This window comes from Saccostrea cucullata, unplaced genomic scaffold (assembly GCF_032062105.1).
Source record: "Saccostrea cucullata isolate Sc308-1 unplaced genomic scaffold, CSIRO_AGI_Scuc_v1 ctg6261, whole genome shotgun sequence".
Taxonomy (NCBI): Eukaryota; Metazoa; Mollusca; class Bivalvia; order Ostreida; family Ostreidae; genus Saccostrea; species Saccostrea cuccullata.
In genome coordinates this window covers 436-20,806 of record NW_026932280.1, presented here as the reverse complement: position 1 = coordinate 20,806, position 20,371 = coordinate 436, and the positions used below count along the sequence as shown (strand labels likewise).

The 20,371-nt window shown below is 33.6% G+C and overlaps 1 protein-coding gene across 3 annotated transcripts; it reads left to right on the top strand.

Annotated features, from left to right (window-relative positions):
• Positions 1–6,921: 6,921 nt before the first annotated feature.
• On the top strand, positions 6,922–19,111 carry LOC134234763 (calmodulin-like). 3 transcript variants are annotated; one of them, XM_062716810.1, is made up of 3 exons: positions 6,922–7,305; positions 17,768–17,853; positions 17,984–19,111. In XM_062716810.1, the coding sequence occupies exons 1-3, from the start codon at positions 7,159–7,161 to the stop codon at positions 18,174–18,176; spliced, it is 426 nt and encodes a 141-aa protein (XP_062572794.1). In that variant the 5' UTR covers positions 6,922–7,158; the 3' UTR covers positions 18,177–19,111. The 3 variants fall into 3 exon arrangements, with proteins under 3 accessions (XP_062572794.1, XP_062572792.1, XP_062572793.1); XM_062716808.1 differs by lacking the exon at positions 6,922–7,305 and adding an exon at positions 14,765–14,948; XM_062716809.1 differs by lacking the exon at positions 6,922–7,305 and adding an exon at positions 16,003–16,329.
• Positions 19,112–20,371: the final 1,260 nt, after the last annotated feature.

The window sequence follows — 20,371 nt, the reverse complement described above, 5'->3', positions numbered from 1 at the left end:
TACAAAAAATCTAAAAATAAACATTAATCAAATAATAAAAATATTATAAAATTTGAAAATGATAGAAACTGAACTGTGAGTTTCAGCAAGATTTCAAAAACGAACTAATTTTTACAAAACGTGAATTTAAGATTGAATGTCCTCGTTTGTTCAGTATTTTTGAAATTTTGAAATTTTCCCTTTGAATGCAATTCAGTTAGAAGACGGGGGCATATGCCTTTTGTTCAAAGACTCACTATCTTCACAATCAACTACAATGCTCTCATATTATTCGGAATTCATACTTGAGGGCATTGTGGGGATAACCACTGAATGCAGTCGTGGACTGCAACACTCAACTCTCAAAATGGCTTACGGAAATGTAAATTTTGTTTCGATTTGACATACGATATTTCTTCTATTACAAAAGATTCTTTTTAATTCTTGTGCCTGTTACAAAACTTTTACAACAGGGATTGATCATTTACAGTTCCATACTGTTTTGTTAATCAAATACATGTATGTATAGAATAAAGTTTATCTTGTTTCCAACAGACTTCTTGTATTTTCAGATTAAATGGATTCTAATTCAAGCATTCTAAGTCATGAGTACAAAAATCTATTCCATGTTCAAAAACTGTGGTGTCTACATTTTTCATCCATAAAAATAGTACTTAAAATACGTCTTCTGTTTCTCTTTATGGAAATGTTACTGGAATATGCGTTCTGAGAGAGAGAGAGAGAGAGAGTGTTTGACAATCATCGTCTAGCACTTTTTTAAATGAAATTCTAAAAGACTATTTTGCTACAGCGAAGTCGATCTATTATATATAATTATTATTATACCTCTACTGTTATTACTCTATATATAAAGAACTATATTCGGTATATTGCATACATGTATCTTTGCCCCCCCCCCCCCAAAAAAAATAAATAGATAAAATAAAATTTTTAAAAAATTGAAAAATTCTTAAAATGTGTTGCATAAATTGTATGAAAAATATTTAAAAGTAACAGAACATATTATAGTTTCAAAGTAGTTTTGTTTTTGTTTTTGTTTTTTGTTTTTTGTTTTTGTTTTTGTTTTTGTTTTTTTGACGTCACAAACTAGTCGGATTTTGCATTATTTTTTAGAAAAAGCACAAAATGGACAAACTTCCAACAAATATAGCTATAGAATTTATAGAGGGCAGATCTGTTCAGGAGCAATATTTGCATGTTTGATTGATATTATCATTCTTCACATTATATCAAAATACAGTGTATGAAGCCTCAACAAACCTGCGCTCGGTGATTTTTACTAAAAATATTGACGTAATTTTTACATCTTTCTGTAGAAATCATGGAAATTTTAAATTTTCGTCATTTTCATGACGTCATTGCTAACAAAAATACTCAGTGCTTTGAGGTCAGCATGTATTCCCCTGTTTTAAAACACAATTAAATATTACTCCGTCAAAGTTTGATTTTTGGGGCAAATTTTGGTTACCATCGAATTAAGTTCTTCAAAGAGCCGTGCACGCTAAAGGAAAGTAGTTTTTTTATTGAAAAGGAACAAATTAGATATACTATAGGTTTTATTTCGAAAGTGGATAGACTGGAACTAGTAACATTACACAACATCAAATACAGAGAAATGTTTCACGACAGTTTGTTGAGTTTCTTGGATTGTTGCAGTATAAACTAATTCTGTCATACCAAATGTAAATTCTCTTCCAAAGACTGGGTCTATTCCCTCATGAATATTTATTAGTAATTTCAACCGATCAAAGTGTTCAGTGGTCGGTGCGTTCAAGGAATCTCGAGTCTGTGTCATAATGTTATTAGCAATGTAACTATGACGTCAAAACATTTCGACATGTGATGTCAAAATCTTACTTGAATTCTAGTAAAAAGATGACAACGATAATTCTTTGAAATATCAGTGAAAATACTTTTTAAAAATGATTTTATTGCTCTCGGACACGATGCACTAGTTATCATACACTTTTAAAACCGCATGCATTTGTGATTATGCCTCTATAGTGATTTTTTTTAATGTTGGAACATCTGGTAAAAAAAAATGAAGATTTCGCCTATAATTGTTTCGGTATAATTAAACAGGTCGGAGAGAATACTCGAAATCGGGTATTATCCGTGAAATCGTGTATAATACTAGTACCCGATATTAGGGTATCGTTGAATCCGCGAAATCGGGTATTCCGTGCAACTTTCTTGAAAAACAAAAGAATAAAGCAACGGCGCATTATGCCAGGTACTGTTACTTGTACATCAGTATCTTGTGGATTTATTTTTATTTAAACTAATTCATACGGTTGTCAAATAAGTTTAAAATCACACGACAAACACTGCTGGGGTAACAAAGAGGACACAATGGCGTTATTATTTTTCAATATATTTTCTAAAAACAAATAACTACACTTCGTTTGTCTTTATTTCCCATTAAAGTATTCCATATACTTAATTTTCTAATTTGTGCACTATTCATAAAATGTGAAACTTTACAGAAATTAAACGACTAACGCCCAATCGCAACTTCTCGGGCCTTTCCGACTAGCGGAAAAACGACCTCGAATGTATATGGTAGACGCCATTACAACCCTCCTTTTTCATGATCTTTGAAATAAATGCAGGAAGACCTTTTATCTGTGGAATATGGAGTTTAAATTTATTCAATTTAATGATATTACCTAAGATATACTATAAAAGGGACTTCTTACTCACTCTATCCTATATTTGAATAAACAGGAAATGTATAAATTTTTAACATCCGGTGATGTTAATACATTCGAGGTTGTTTTTCCGACCTCTGACGATATGATGCGATTGTACTAACGCCGTGTTATGTATTTTTACTGAAAAAATGTATGGCGTCCCTTTCACGTGAAATATAAATTATTCCTAACAGTTAGAGAGTACAGTATAAGCGAATCATAGTTGTATATCTCTGCCATAATAGAATACCAACGTTATTATGAAGAAGAAAATAAAATAAGATTAAATAAATACCCACCGGAAAAAAGGTTGAAAATAGCTAATTGAAGGTGAGTATCTTTTTTATGTCAATTTAACATGGAAATTTTTATTCAAAGACACCGTAAATTTTTGGATTGCATTTTAATCGATACAAGATATGCTATTTTTTTTTTTCTTTATTTTATGCATTTGTGTGAAAATTGAGAGCGAGAAGTCACATGAACAGGATTTTCTTTTCTTTTTTTTTTTTGAGCCTATAATACATTGAATTTCTCAATATAGATCGAGGTACAGTCATATTGAAATATGAATTATATGAATATGTTAATGAACAAACTGAAATAATGGAGTGTTCAATTGCCTTGGAAACTCTTGTCTTACTTTTTGGGAATATATTTCCTCATCGGACATTAAAATTTCATACAAATTGTAGTCACTTCCTTTCTTTATTATACTATTTGATTGACAGGGTAAATTTTACCTCTTTACCTTCTATATTTTTCTTATATTGCTATCTTATACCTCATTATAATATGAAAATACAACGTACTATCTGATTGGTTCTAGACAATATGTCACAGTTTTCTTTTAGTTATTTTATCTATGATACTTATTACTCATGGCAAGAATTTTTCCTAATACTCATCTATAATAAAAAAAAAATGTGTTAAAAAATAAACATGAATTCTAGTTACTTGTAGTCTCATATTGTGTTAGAAAATAACAGGTTGCTTTCTGTTTACCTATATAATTTTTATTTAATGAATAAATCTTCCCTACAATTAAGAATATATAACCGAGTTTAACCGACCTGACATTCAAATAGAGGTCTATTGGACACATGTAGAACACAGTCGATGTTGTTTTGTCAGAGGTGGTCAAGAAGCTTTTAGCCCTCCCCCCCCCCCCTTTGAAGTCGCCAAGAAATGGTAAAATATTGATGACTTTGCGAAATTAAACGATCAACAGTTACAGTACCCGCATCGTTATTCTTTACAAATCTATCGTGTCCTATCGTGCGTGTATCCTATCGTATCGTGCGTGTATCCTATCGTATCGTGCGTGTATCCTATCGTATCCTATCGTATCGTGTTTTCCGTTTATCGTGTTTTGCGTTTTCTATCGTGTTTTCCGTTTATCGTGTTTTGCGTTTATCGTGTAGATCGTTTATCAGGTTCTATCGTGTATCGTGTTTTGCGTTTATCGTGTTTTGCGTTTATCCTATCGTGCGTGTATCCTGTCCTATCGTGCGTGTATCCTATCGTATCGTGCGTGTATCCTATCGTATCGTGCGTGTATCCTATCGTATCGTGTATCCTGTAAAGAATAACGATGCGGGTACTGTATGTTCTCTCATAAGCTGTATTCCTGAAACTACATGTATTAATGTTTCTGCTAAAATGTTGAAGACATATTCTGCGAATATGTATGAATGATTAAAAAAAAAAGATTTTCAAAAAAAAGATCAGAAAGAGGTTTTTTAGCCGAAATTTTAGACATTTTTATCATTACATTATTTATACATTCATAAATAAATTTGATTTTATGCACAAGATAAATGTGAAAGTAATTAATGACGCATAATTAGATACGATAGACAATCCCTTGTTAATACATGGCATCATATTTTGTGTGTGAAATGTGTTTCCGTATAATTTGATTTATTTACAAATTGTTCATGTTTGTCGTGTTGATGTGGAATTATTATAAATTCCCGAAATTCCTAGACTTTACCATTCTGTTGTGTTGGGAATGAACATTATGAAGATGCATATACTTTCAACATTATGAAAAATATAAAGCAAATCGAACGCCTTTTTGTGAGCAGATCATGAAATGTACTGAGCTCCATGGGTATTTGTTGTCCTGAGCGCATTAATCTTGACGCCCAAATTCTTACTTGGCCTGTGATACCTTTAGAAAACATGGGTATCTAGATGAAAGTTAACTCGGCAACATGCGCCATCCCATTGTTTAAGTTTTATTAGGTGATTACACCTCCTATACTCGATTTCGCGGATTCAACGATACCCTAAAATCGGGTATTATACGCGATTTCACGGATAATACCCGATTTCGAGTATTCTCTCCGACCTGTTAAACAATTGGAATGGGAACTCGGGAAATAGCAAAGTTATGCATCCCCTCGGCAGGAAACTATTTCCCTTTACCCATTCCATAACTGTATACTATAATCAAATGTCAATTAAAATCAAGTATTTAAATGTTTATCACCTTATTTCAGCCCTTACCACAAATCCTGATGTTATACTGAAGTTAGATCACTACATTGTTCACTTGATCTAACAATATTAACATAATTATGAGTTTTTACGGGATATTTAGATTCTTGGAACATTGCAATCCATCCATAACAGCTTCTCTTTCAGGCTGACGTCTTATTTTACAGTTTCTTCTGCGTCTTGTTAATATGACCTCACCTCTCAATACACATAATATGAACATGTTCACTTTAACAGTCTCTTAAACGAGAGCTTTTCACATCAGACGGGAAAATGTTTTCAATTGATTCTGATTATGGAAGACATGTTTGCTCTGTATTGGGTCTGATTTCTCCGTGGACTTCTGTAATAGGTTATCGAGTTCATTATTTATGTTCGTGTCTAGGGACTCTCCCTGCTGTCTGTATATTTAGTTGATACGAGTCTGCTGAGTGCCAACAGAAATTATATACATATATACATATACAATTTACCTCCTATTCACTGTTGGTCATGTTAGTTTAACGTGACTCTTTGGGCCTAATAAACAAGGATGCAAAACTTAAAAAATACATCCTCTTTAGCGAAGGTTTTTTGATCCGCTTCACTCATCTTCCGAGGACAGATGCCTATACAACAGAGCGAGCGTTCGTGAACATTTCTATTGGAGGTCTCGTATAAGGAATTTGGCGAGTACTCGCGAACGTTTGCTAGGGTGAACAGGCATGTGTAGAGAGTGTAGTAAACCGTAGCTAGCAAAGATGTCAAAAATAATAAAGGTACTTCTACTAATGGTGCATGCTGTTTTCATGTTGAGACTACAGCATAGTAATGCATGTTTTACATGTACAGCATAGTTATGCATGTTTTACATGTACAGCATAGTTATGCATGTTTTACATGTACAGCATAGTTATGCATGTTGTACATGTACAGCATAGTTATGCATGTTGTACATGTACAGCATAGTTATATGGCATGTAATCGAAATGTAATTGGAGGGAAAATATACAATGTGTATTGTAAGTCACATACATACGTGGCTAGTTTATATGGTGTACTGTATTCTAGTATTTGCATGTATTGAAATAATATTATACTGGATAAAGTTTTGCACGCTTGATCAAACGAACTGACACGCTGTAATGATAGTATCATCTCTCTGGTACATGTATGCTGTAGATTTTACGGATGATTGGAAATGAATTGTTAAAGATCAGATAAACCAACCTAGTTATCCACCGTGACGGGTGTATGATGGGGAATTTCACAGAAAAGGATCAAAGAAATGTAGTCTCTAAATTTCATGGTCATAATTATGAATAAAAATACTAAGTATTTTGAGTGTCCTTTAATGCATGGTTAAATCTTTACAAGCTTGTAGAAGGAATCTTTAATGGCTAAATCTAAGTTACACTGTATTATTGTCGAGGTGGTCTTTTAAATTAATGGAAGTCCTACAATTTGACGTTGACTTTGCATAAATTTTCACAATCTCTGTAATTACTAGTAATTACAAAATCGAATCATTAATTAAACCACTACATGTATTACTCTTGAATAAATGGCTCCTAGGTATAACTCTCTGATGTGCATGTTTTAGTTTGGGATTTACTCATGAAGAAGGTGTGTACAAACGTAGTAGTAATTTTAAGAAACTCAGTGGAAAGTATACAGTCCATTAATTTATTGCCTCGTAAGGCGGGACAATCTGTGTCATAAGCTCTGATAAACATTTAAACTACGCGCTTCACCTATATATGTTTCCCTTTGTGTGGTTTGGTTGAGTGATTACAATACAAATACATTACAAAAAGTGAATGGGACGTGGTACATACACTCTATTGAATGTATATTTCTGTAACTGACCATAAAACCCAAGACCTGGTCAAACCAGTTACTCATTCACTGTGGTCCGACCTACAAGGCTAGTCCGACCGACAAGGCTAAGACAGTAAGGGAGTAAGACATTTTCAGAAAGATGGCAGCCGCACAGAGAAAAATGTACGAGGACTTTTTTGATAAGACAGATGCAATGGGACAGAAGGACGGAAAAGTCTCTATCCAGGAACTTAAAAAGATGGTTGTAGATGGTCTGGGACAGAAGAAGACGGACCGGGAAATAGCGGTGAGTGCTAGTGGCGGATTTAGGGGAGCGTGTGTCATTAAAGTCTTAAAACTTCAACTGACTCATTTTATGCACGCTTTTAAATATGTCATACTTTAAAAAAAACATGCTTTTTAATTAAGGTCATACGCAATGTAGTTTGAACTTGATTGGATTCTTCTGGAGTTGAAGAGTTCCACTAAATGAAGGACCCGTGTGCAATACTTTTAATGACTATATTCCCCATTTTCAAAAGGTGAGTTATTTCCCCTGAAGGGAACTCTTTTACTGTGTTTAATACGCATGCGCTATAAATAAAGTCACTTCCGCGGACGTTCTTGATGTAAACATGTTTATGGTGTAATGCATCTGTCATATGGAAAAATGTTATTGTGCTTGCGAATAAAAGGAAATCTTAACTGATTCGTATTTTTTTTAAATTGCCCACTCATAGTCTCTTTCTGGATTTGTATTAATCTGTGTAGTACTATAATAAGGTGCTGTGTGCCCCCCCCCCCCCACCCTTACAAAAAAAAGAAAGAAACAAATTACTGATAAGATGCTGATACGTATTCGAATAGGCCTATTAAAAAAAAAGCTAATAAGCTAATTTTCGGTAGTGGATATTCTGCAGACGGATCATCATTATTTACAAAATGTGCGGAACAAATTTTTAGTTATAAAGTTTTTTTTTTCTATTATACGTCTCTGTTTTTAAGAATTAATCTAGCCTGCTGCAGCCATATTTTCTTTGTATCTCTAGGAATTTTTTGGAGACTGATGATTACCTCTGAAATTGCTGCATATACAGCAGTAGTTCGTCTTCCGCGACCGATACCAAGAAACTGCGTTTTTGCTCGATTGTATGTCATAACATAGAACTTTTACTTTTACAAGAACACATTTGGTGACAATTAAAGGCCTATTTCATTTGAATTAACAGTGTTTCTAGAATTTTTTATTTGTAAAATAATTGATTCACCATATGTAGTATTAAAACTTTGGATAGAATTCTAAATGAATAATTTAATCTCATGTCCTCATGTAACGAAGAAAGACTAATTAAAATAGCATTGACCTGAATTCGTGTTACATATGTCGTATAAAGTCTGAGCTGCATTTAATCAAAGTTTTAGTGTAGGATCTAAGCATATGTACATGTATATTCCCGAGTAAAATACACATTTTGTTTTAGATCAGAGAATTGAGAGCAGAACCACGAAATTGATACAATAATTTCCTAGCGTATTTCTCGTTAATTAACGGAAAACATTCTTTTCTCAACTGTTATTTATTTTTTAAAAATCCTTTCAGTGTAAGTACATGTAATTTTTTTTTATAAGTTATTCTTTTTTGCAAAGTGTGTAAAAAACCATAAGTGAGAGAGAGAGAGAGAGAGAGAGAGAGAGAGAGAGAGACTCATGTAACCCTGTAACTGACATACATGTACATCTGTGTTAAAATATATGTACCGTAATTTTATTGAAATCACAATTATAGTAATTCTAATAATTTTCAATTTTCACAACTATGGTTTATATTCAACTGATCAACCCATTTACATAATTATTCGTTCTATGTACCTGTACGCACGGGGGGGGGGGGGGGTCAAGGAGCTTAGCCCCACCCCCACTTTTTACCCAGTATTACCTTTTCTATTGAAAATATTCATTGATAGACAGGTTGCCAACCCCCCCCCCCCCCCAACACACACACATAGTTAATACTACGGTAAAGTTATATAAGAGAAATGTAGTATTGTATGCCAAGGAACTGGTACTGAAATAAGTAGCTTTTTCAACTTTGGGCAAGGTTTTTCTTTGCTTGTCAACTTTTCAAGGTAAGAAAAAAATATTTCTTTGGCTACCCCCCTCCCACTTTTAAAGACGATGCTTCGTGTCTGGCTAATTCGTATAGCTTTCTAGAAAGGGGGGGGGGCTAACAGACCTTTTATAAAATAATTCATTATCTAAAAAAAAATGCAAACCGTTTCCTTCTTTTAAAATTTTTAAATACAGCGTGTAAGTTGATCACTATTTTGTTGGATTATGGTAATGTGTAGTCCGCGGAAGTTAGGCTAGTGTAGAAGAGTTCCGATTTTGAGGGGAGATAACTCACTTTTGAAAATGGGGAATACAGGCACGTATATATAGCATCGTTTTTGAAAGTGGGGGGGCCAACCTGAGAAATTTTTTTTTACTTACCTGAAAAGTTGACAAGCAAAAAAAAAAAAAAAAAAAAAAACAAAATTCAAAATTCAAAATTCAAAGTTGCCCAAACTCGAAAATCCTATTTCGTGGGGGGGGGGGGGGGGGGGGGGGGGGGGGGGGGGGGGGGGGGGTAGTGGCCAACTTTTTCAAACCCAACTTACTATCACTTCAAATTTTTTCCTTACAATCCTTGCTATCACTATACTATGGTTATAACGTGGGGGGGCCAACCATCCCATCAATGAACATTTACTATGGTAAAGGTTATGTTGGGGAAAAAAGTGGGGGGGCCAGGCCCCCCCTGGCCCCCCGGATGCTACGTCCCTGATATATGGATTTGTACACCTCTTCTAGAACAATTTTTGATGAAAAAAATCTGGAATTTATGTTTTGTAATTTTTGTGCATTTTTCTTTGAATAATGCAAAAAATTTCACAATTTGATATCTTTTCAAAACCCCTGATAACGCATGCTGATTTTTTGTCTAAGAACATGTAATGGTATTGTAAGTTTAAATTATCTTTCAAGAATATCTTGAAAAATTATCAGTATAGGTGAGGTACGTTGCGTATGTCCTTAATTTCAAAATTCATAACTTCATTTCAAAATAATATGCATACATGCATGAGGGTCATTCTGATTCAAAAAATTCGAAGTTTTTGTCCTAACTTATTTTCATGTAGCATCTCTGCATTTACTAGTACAGCTGTATGTAGGCCCATAACCGAAGTGTAAAAATAAATGATCTTGTGTAATTCCATAAAAATTGAGTCTCGGGTTTATAGTTAGGCAATATTTATATAATATATGTATATATTTTAGTGAAATGCTTCAGTATACAATAATTGTGCAGTTGTCATGCATTGACCCGTGTAGGTCTGAATAAATGTCACTTTTTTAAAATATGGGGAAAAAATTGTATATACCCTGTGTGTGAAAATTTTATATAATTAAAATATAGCGTGACTATAAACCCGAGACCAATTTTTTTGGAATTACACAAGATAATTTACATTAATTCGGTAATGGGCGTATACTACAGATGTACTAGTAAATGCAGAGATACGATATCTAGTTATCTACCCTGTTAAAAATACACCTGTAAATGTTAAAGTATATCATAATTCAGATGTTATTGCATAAAGACTCTAAAATTCTAGCTATATAAACAGGTCGCATCTGTATTATGCATTTAAAGGGCTAATATAGTCTGGACTACAAATTGCAGACAAGTACATAATCTCAGGAACTGGGTTATTTGTTTCCAGATTATTTGTTTACCTGTGTAATAATTCAGCCTTCCACCCACATTGTTTAAACAGGCCTGCACAGACAGGGAAAATTCAAATATTTAAGACTTTAACCTTGCCTCAAAAAATGATAAAAAATTATTTAAGGCAGGTGGGTGGGTGGGGGTGTTATCTTTGGTATCTATATGTATAACAAAAGATGGCGCAAAACGTTCGGAATTAGCATATTCTTTAACTGAAAAATAATAATACTTCATTCCTAGGGTTAGAACGAATTTAACATGACAATAATCCTTTCTTGAAACCACGCAAAACTGTAAAATTTATGTTGTCTACCGTTTTGTGTCCCCCGTGGGTAGGGCGATTATTAACGACTCCGGACACAGTATTACCTTCGCCTTCGTATTCGTCATCCTGAATTATATGTTAACTAATAACCCTGCTAGTTGACTAATGTCAAATTCTTCTACATGAACAAGTCTGTGTTTTCAGTTCTTTTATGATGGTTTCGGTCCAATATTTGTATATTTTCTAGGTGTACATGTATATATGCCTACATTGTCTTTAACGAAGATTTGTATCCTAAATTGATTTGTCGACTATGGTACATGTATGTTAAGATATTAACCGTAATTATCGGTCATTCAGAAGTGAATCCATAGCCAGAAAATGTTCATGGTTGATTGGATTTGGAAGCTCATTGATCCCTCCCAGGGGATTTTTTAGCTCGCTTGTGTGTGTGTGTGTGTGTGTGTGTGTGTGTGTGTGTGTGTGTGAGGGAGGGGGGGGGGGTTAATTTGTCCTTTGTGCGTGATGTAATTTGCAACAGTATATATATATCGATGTCTTAAGGCCACACCAATTTAATTTCTTGTTCGTCGGATATTTGATGGAAAAAAATACGAGTGGGCAAGCGGTTAAATAATAATATTATTACTTTTTTGAAGGTAAAATTTTTAGGCGGAGCGTGAAAAAATTTAAGCGGACAATTATATTTTATCTGATTTGCAGAGTTAGCAGATTAAACAAACGATTAATAGAGCGGGAATGGAACAGAAAATAGCCTATAATTTTTATGGTGCGGGAAATTTAAATTAATATTATTTGTATGGTTTTGTTTAAATACGAGCGGGCGGGTCCGACGAACAAGAAAATTTATTGGTGTGGCCTAAATTAAAAAATGTGCTGCATGCGAGTGGATGTTTTGCTTTGTGATGCTCTTGTTTTTTTTTTCTATTTTCTAAACACAACAACGTTTACAAAAAAATGAGTCCACAGTGCCGCAAGGAAGTTTTGACAACCAAGCATAAAAAGGATTTAATTAAAGTGGATAGTAATATTTCAAAATATAGTTGCACAAGGAAATTCGCCCGTAGTGTTTTAATGGATTGCTCAAATTGTTTCCAATTATTTTCTCAAAACATCTAAAGGCGTTTTACTCCTGTGTTTATTGTTCGTAAACTACGGGAAAAAAGAAATACGAAGCACATTTTAATTGAACCATGTTAAACAACTCTATACATATTATAAAACTGTGGACCTTCACTGCACATGAAAACATAGGTGCTTGGTTTCAGGATGGTGTATTTAGTGTATTATGCGTTTTTGTAGGTGTATCCGAATACTCTCATTAAAATAAAAATAAAAATTCGCTGAAATTAGCACATTTTAAAAATGTCATATTTACTGTATATAAAAAGAGTATATAAAAAGGACACTGATGTCCGTTAACAAGGGCCTTATACCTGACATCCCGTACCTATAAAGGGGAAGGGATGGGGGTACATTTTGTCGATCGCCTTGACGATAATATGCATATAATTCTCTCGGCACGAGCATGTATAGTCCTCCGTGTGTACATTTTATGCCGACTATACATTATTACTCCCTATAGACCATGTTTAGGATTGGGGGGGGGTGAATAGTATTATTGGTGTGTAAATCACATACTAGTACACTTTCACCTACATGTAGGCATATTTCATTGGCTGGAGTTAGGGCAATAGTCTGTTTTTAGTTTCTCTGACATGTTTTAAATACGTGTGAATTTTTCTCAAAAATGGCATTCAAATCAAACTGTATCTTCCGTTCTTCACAGTGAATCCCCCGACTCTCCATCGACAAAGAGACTGTCGATTGTCGAAAACCTGACGCGGAGACGAATTTCTTTCTTTCTCGCTCTTCAATACAACTATACATATAACTGAAGACCTTGATTATCTTGTTGAATAAGATTGTGTACATAGTGATTAGTGAATGGTAGAATTGTATCTGATTAAACGATATTTTCGTGAACAGATTTTTCAACCCCTCGATCTTTATCCATGATGTAATACTTTTCCTCAAGAAATTTCGTCATATTACACAAATAATAGGTTTATCTTTTAGAGCCGTGGGATGATAGATGAGTACTAGATTAAGCTGAAATTCTTAAGCCTTTACATTTTTCCTTCCCCCAAAACTCTTCAATATCAGGCTTGACGCAAAGCATCTTCATGCATAGGATTAGACATGGAAGACAACGTATCTTAATTAAATTGTCGATTGAGACTCAGAAAAGCCTCTGAACATTTTTCCAAAAAAAAAAAAATCACACTAGAAACCCGTGTGACGGTACATCAGTGGGGGGAGGGAGGGGGGGGGGTGAAAACAAACATGATGAGGGGTAGTTTTACCCCTTTCTTGGTGTATTTTTTTCTTCTGTACGAAGGATTTTACCCCTCCCTTGGAGTATATTTTCCTTTTATAAAATAGACCGGTGACAGCACGTAAATACAAACATGTTCGTGTACAAGCTTCGAACATACTGGCTACATTCCTCCCAGTACAAATGCTCGAATCGTGACGGAATATGTATACATGTAAATGTAGGCCACTCCCTATTGTCAAATTACCATATAAATCAGACTTGTATTGATGAGTCTGTGGCCCCTATGAAACAGAAATTTTGAAAGAAACGTTCAAAATTTTTTTTTTAAAATAACATGTACCAGTAAAATGTGATCACCGGTTGCTGTTCTTTCTCCTTGACCTCACTTTCTATGATACAAGATATTTTTCTATTCTCATTCAATAGTTGTAATTTTATTCGTGAATGAATTATTCATTGACCATTAATGGTTTTCCATCGTTTTATTTTCCTCTGTGGAAAATAATAGACTTTTTACAATATTTTTAGCGGATTAGAGAATGCATTTCTGGTCAAAAGAACCATCTTGCAAAATTTATAAAACTCGTAAGCAGTCATAAAATATATTACATGTAGGCCTAGTACATGTACATGTATTCAAAGTTTAGGGAGAAACAATAAAATGTTTTATATTATTGCCGTTTATTTATTTTCAATGCATGGTTGAAAATTATATCATTTTCAAATTTAGATTGAAAATTAAAATAACATCGATGTTTGTTTGCTTACACGAATTTACCTGAAGTTAGATATCCTTACATGTACATACGTAGCAATGAAGTACATGTAAGTGTACACATATGCAACCATTTATCGAAATTCATGTGGTAAACTGTCATGATACATCGCTTGTGATGGAAAGCTAGGGGAATAAAAACGATCCATCGACAAAGCAACATATATTAATGTATGCCCAGGGAATATTTTTAATCAATACGATATTGTTTGATAAACAGTAATTTTCACGCTAGGCCTGTTGATGAAGAAAAAGGGGAAATCGGTCTCACTATAGAGCATGCAAATATTTTTGGCAATTCAAAACTAAATTAAGTCTCTACTTTGAATTTTAAATGTAATATATTTCGCCTTTTCTGCCTGGCCTGTGTTGCTGTGTTGGGGGATACACGGAGAGGGTACGATATATGTGTGTGTGGCCCTCCTTGTTACCTCTATTGATTGCCCCCTAATATTCAGTTATATACGACCCGGAGTGCTCTTTAACTTTACAGAATATAAAATAAACGGGGAAAGCTATATCGATATTGTATCATATAAAGTAAAACAAAGGAGAAAAACGAAAAAATAATTTTCTGCAGGATTTTTTTTATAAGTTGGAAAAAACATTTTTGTGTCATAGATAAAAATATGGCCAATAAACTGCAAGAAGTTGAAGCTGCGTGGCTGAAATTTTTTGAGAAAGCGGATGTGAATGGTGATGGTGCGGTCAGTATAGAGGAACTAAAAGACATTCTGACCGTGGAATATAATCAAACCCTCTCAGACCGGGAAGTAGCCGTAAGTCTCCGTTCTCTGTAGCTAGAATGACCATTCTATCTTTAATATTCAACAGTTTTACTCTCAGATAGTGTCTATTACTATAAGTGTATATTCAACCATGATATTGAAAAGTTTTTTTAAAGTAAGTTTTCTGAATTTTGGGAAGTAAAACTGCAAGCAAATAAACTATCTAAAATATTTATTTTATTTTTAAAATTAAACTTCAGTTTTATCAAACCATTAAATAATAAGATATTGACGCCGACTCCTTTAACCACCCCCCCCCAAAAAAAAATACTGTGCTTTTTGAACAATAGAATGATGGAACATTTAAGCTCTACTGGGTAAAAAGAAAGAAACAGTTCTGGGTTATTCCACCTATTTGTTTGTGCACATTTTTTTTTCAAAAATGTTTTAAAGTAGTACCCCGGTATTCCCTTTTGCCCTGATTCCTGTTAATTTTGATTCACATAAAACTTATCAATATAAATATCTAATTAATTTTGGTTGAAATGGGCGTTGTTAGCATTGTCATAAAAAAGGAATTTTCATAGACTAGGACAACTTTGATTGAATGATACACGTGCCGCATACTAGTATGTACACTGTTTTCAACCGACATCAAATCACGTCACTTCCGTTACGTAAACAAAGGCAAACTAACCCATCCACACACATACACGTTACTATCTCCCCTTTAACACGGATGCGAGGGGTGATAAAAAAACCAAAAAGATATTGTAGTGCACATGTAGGTCTCATAAAGTCACTTAATGCTACTCAGATGTCCATTAAGTCATACGTCTTTTCTCGCTAGAGTAACTTTTTGTTGCTAGAGCTCAATGCAGACAGTAACAATATCATCAGCAATTTGATAATAAATTTAAAACAAAAAACCTCGGTAGCCCTTTCTCCAAGCTTTATATAATTTATCGGGTGACATGTAAAGAAATCGATATACATGTAGTTGCAAAGTAAATATTAACTGCATAAATTTGTTGTTGGACATTTAATAATCAAACACCGATTGCAGGTTTTAGAAGTTCTTTATCATTTTTTTAAATAAAAAGAACGGACCTAACATAAAGTGACAAAGGAATTTAAAAGGAAGCGTTTATTGTTTCTCGGAAAATACCCCTTCTTTCTATCAATGTTACGTGATATATTGAATAAAATTTACCAGTTGAAATACATACTTGGAATGTGAAATAGTTCCGAGAAATACCGGTACTATACATTTGAAATTAACATGGAGGAGAGAAATAAGACGGAGTGTTTATGGCTGGAATTCTTTGACAGAACAGATAGGGATAAAAATGGTGTTCTCTCAATAAGCGAGCTAAAGAAAGCACTGGTAGAGGATTATAATCGTAAAGATTTAACCGACTCCGAGATAGCTGTAAGTCTCTCTCTCTCTCTCTCTCTCTCTTAAAATGGAAAGATTTTATAAATTATCACGCATTGCTATGTATTGATCTAAAATTGTTTACAACTGTACTGTGTTTCGATTTTCTGAAAAAAGTGGTAAAAAGGACGAAATAGGCTATGACCCACTTTTGACCCCCGATTTAGGGTGTCTTTTAGAATGATATAACAGTTTGTAAATAAAAACCTGTTGTCAGCTCTGCCACAAAATGTGTATTGGTTCTAAGTTGAGGGGTATGCAGAGGTCAAAGAGAAGGAATAATATATGTCAATTTTCGAAATTTCTTACTTTGTAACCGACTCCGAGATAGCTGTAAGTCTCTCTCTCTCTCTCTCTCTCTCTCTCTTAAAATGGAAAGATTTTAAAAATTATCACGCAACGCTATGTATTGATCTAAAATTGTTTACAACTGTACTGTGTTTCGATTTTCTGAAAAAAGTGGTAAAAAGGACGAGATAGGCTAGGACCCACTTTTGGCCCCCGATTTAGGGTGTCTTTTAGAATGATATAACAGTTTATAAATAAAAACCTGTTGTCAGCTCTGCCACAAAATGTGTATTGGTTCTAAGTTGAGGGGTATGCAGAGGTCAAAGAGAAGGAATAATATATGTCAATCTTCGAAATTTCTTATTTTTATGCAATTTTTTATCGATTTATGTATACAGATCTCAGAATGGCAAGCTTGTGCTCTGTGTTTCCGAAGACAAAAGTATCTTAAATTTGATAGAATTACAGCAGAATTGCGGAAGTTCGGGGAATTGTCCTAACTCTGACCCCCCCCCCCCCCCTTGGGATCTCCTTGTAAGCTTTGAATCAATATAACTATTTTTTTTCTACAAGCTTTCACAATCTTAGCAAAGTTCTGATTTTTACATAAAAGGAGAGACCAGATTCGACCGTTACCTTACCTTGTCCTTTGATAAAATCAAAGTGCATATTATATACATGTACCTTCCTTTTTTCTGTTTGAGTTTCTTTTTTCTTTCATTAAAATCTTTCGATACCTCAGTGCAAAAGACTGAAAAAAGTAAATGTTATTTGAATTGATACATGCATGTTGTTGGAAAGTTTGTCGTGAAGTTTCACTTTTAACTGTGTTTTTTGCCCGTATTTGCCCCCCCCCCCCCCCCCAAAAAAAATAATGTCAGTGACTGATTATAATGTGTCTGGAATCGATCCTCAAAGATGCCCTGATGCCCTCATCAGAGGACAATTATAACATTTTTTTTAATTAAGAAAAGGTCTTCAGTGCAAAATGCACAAGAAGCTACAAAATTTGTATATAAGAAAAAAATTGGTATACCTGTATTTCCAATTATTCAACAAAATGTTGAATTTCTCGTCCAATATACAATTTCATTGTTATTAATAAGTTTTGACATTATTAATAATCTGTATTTTTTTTTTACAGGAAATGTTCTCTGACATTGACAAGAATGGGGACGGACAGATAACAAAGGAGGAATTCCTGTCCGAAATGATGAAGAAAGAGAGAAGGTCAGTATTAATATGGGTAGAGGGGGAAAGATGACCGGAAGTTATTTAAACGAAAAAAGATCGAAAGAATGGACTATAAAACAGTTTTCTTTTAACAAATAAATGATGCAGTTGTAATATATAATTACAGAACAGCCGTGGAGGAAGCCTTTCAGAAAATTGATAAAAATGGCGACGGGAAACTGGCCAGGGACGAAGTGGCGGCCGCTATGAGAGAGATTGGTCATTTTACGGACGAAGAGATCGATAAATTGATCAAAAAAGCGGACAAAAACAATGACGGTGTCATTGATCGGGCAGAATTCGAAAAAGAAGTGTTCTAATAGAAGCTCATTGCAATCTATGCATCCACTGCTGTTTTTGCTTTAAATGTTTTTGTATGTTTTTAATGAAATGCAAGTATTTCCCATATGAAATCCTAACAACTTCTTAGATAACCACTTCGCTTTTATACTGACTGGCATCTCAGAATAAATTTAGTTTAACAACAGCAAAATACCATCCTTTTCCACATTATTAATCCATATTGTTCTGTTTCTAAGAAAAACTTAAATAAATTTCTGAAGATAAAAAAATAAATTCTAAGCTTTATGCAATTCACACACATGTAAATATATAATTATGAACAATTTTAAAAAATGTAATAAGAAATGACTGCCATTGTAATGTCACCAGTCCGCATCAGTGCTTATTTGGGCATACATTCAAACTGTATCAGTTTTTCACGATCACTGTACTTTATGTACAAGCTAGATATCAAAGATGCTTTGTTATTGTAGTAGACATTGATTCATGACACATGTTGGAAATCCATAAAAATAAGACTTAGCACGTATCATAAAAGGTAAACATTTTACATGTAGCACATATCTTCTAAATTCTGTAGGAAAAGGCTATTTCTGATGAAGTTTATTTTATTTGCAAACAAATCAACCCAAGAATTCCCGAAAAAAATGTTTTAATCGCTTGTTGCCTTATGAAGCTTTATCTTGAGGTACATATTCTCTCTCTACTGTAATTGTAAATTGTTGTTTCTTGGTACATGTTTTTCCTGTAAATATCACTTGTATAGAAGAACACATTTACTAGTTGTTTTTTGAATCTTTTTTTTTTTTTTTTAGATAAAGTTGAATATAATGTTTTACTGATTTGTAGAATTTTTAAATATAGCTCTTGCCTATTATACATTACATATAGATTTAAATCAAATCTATTCGGAACCACGAAGATTCATTTAAAATAAAGCGAAACTATTTCACTGATGTATTCTTTTTTTATGTTTAAAAAAAAAGCAAAGGTAAACTCGGACTATTGCTTCAGTGATGCATGCAAAGGTTTCCGTTTGCTATACATGTATCACCGAGTCATCAAGGAAGGCAAATGCGCAGATGTTCAAAAGAAAATCGATTAGCTAGAAAACTCTATACAGTTGTTTGTTTTAAAACAATATAAATGTAATATTTTCATCATAGGTTATTAGTCATTTACCTTCAGGGAAAAAAAATGTTCAGACAGCTATTTATAAACAGAAATTATTACTTTCAGTTAAATCATTTTGGTCTATAGCAAAATGTAAAGAATGCTTGAATAGAATACAGATTGAGCGACACAATGCAGAATACAATCTATTTTATAGGTATGGACAGATCACACTAACAGGACAAAATAAAGAATAAGAAATCTTTTGCTTGCAGTGTATACATGTAGATGTTGCTTACATATCCCTATTGTCCCCCGCTTTCGCGAAAGAGAGGGAACATTAAGGAGGCTAGGGGTCAACAAATTATTTTTCTATTAACCACCAGATATAACTTAAATTTTGGAATATGGTATCTTAAGCTGTCAACTTTCATTTGGCAAAGAAAAATTTCATAAATTTTAGTTTTAAAATTTGATAATTGTATTATATCTTTACATGGAGCTCTTCTTTTGAAGGAGATCAAAATATTCTAAAAATGGCCACAACCACCCAGCCCCTCTCATTCGTCTGTCACAAAAACTTTCAAACTTTGACGTCTTTTGAATGAGAATAGATAGAGTTTTCATATTACACATGTGTATTGCCTGTGACAAGACCTTTCTGAATTATACAAGGATTTTTTATCCTGTGACCTTAAAGTTTGACCTACCTTTAACTTTTAAAAAAATTTAAACATTGCTTCAGTTGGCCATAACTTATAAATCAGAAGAGATAGGGCTTTCGTTTTAAATATATCTATTACCTGTGACAAGAAATTTCTAAATACACCATGATTTTTTACCTATGACCTCGAAGTTTTGACCTCTAGACCTTGAAGTTTGATCTACTTTTAAAAACTTCAACCTTGGTCATGATCATGACTTTTTCAATGAGAAGAGATAGGGCTTTCATTTTAAACCTGTATAGTGTCTATGACAAAAGTTTTCTACATACACTATGATCTTTGATCCCATGAACTTGACCTTGAAGTTTGACCTACTTTTCAAAAAATCTTAATTTTTTCCTTCCAACTTCTGACTTAGAAGAGATAGGGCTTTC

Bases quoted from the DNA above. Each gene is read 5' to 3' on its own strand.
- LOC134234763 (XM_062716808.1), top strand. From the start codon at position 14,799: ATGGCCAATAAACTGCAAGAAGTTGAAGCTGCGTGGCTGAAATTTTTT. The intron at 14,949-17,767 runs GTAAGTCTCCGT...TTTTTTTTACAG, and splicing joins TCTCAGACCGGGAAGTAGCC to GAAATGTTCTCTGACATTGA. The intron at 17,854-17,983 runs GTCAGTATTAAT...ATATAATTACAG, and splicing joins ATGATGAAGAAAGAGAGAAG to AACAGCCGTGGAGGAAGCCT.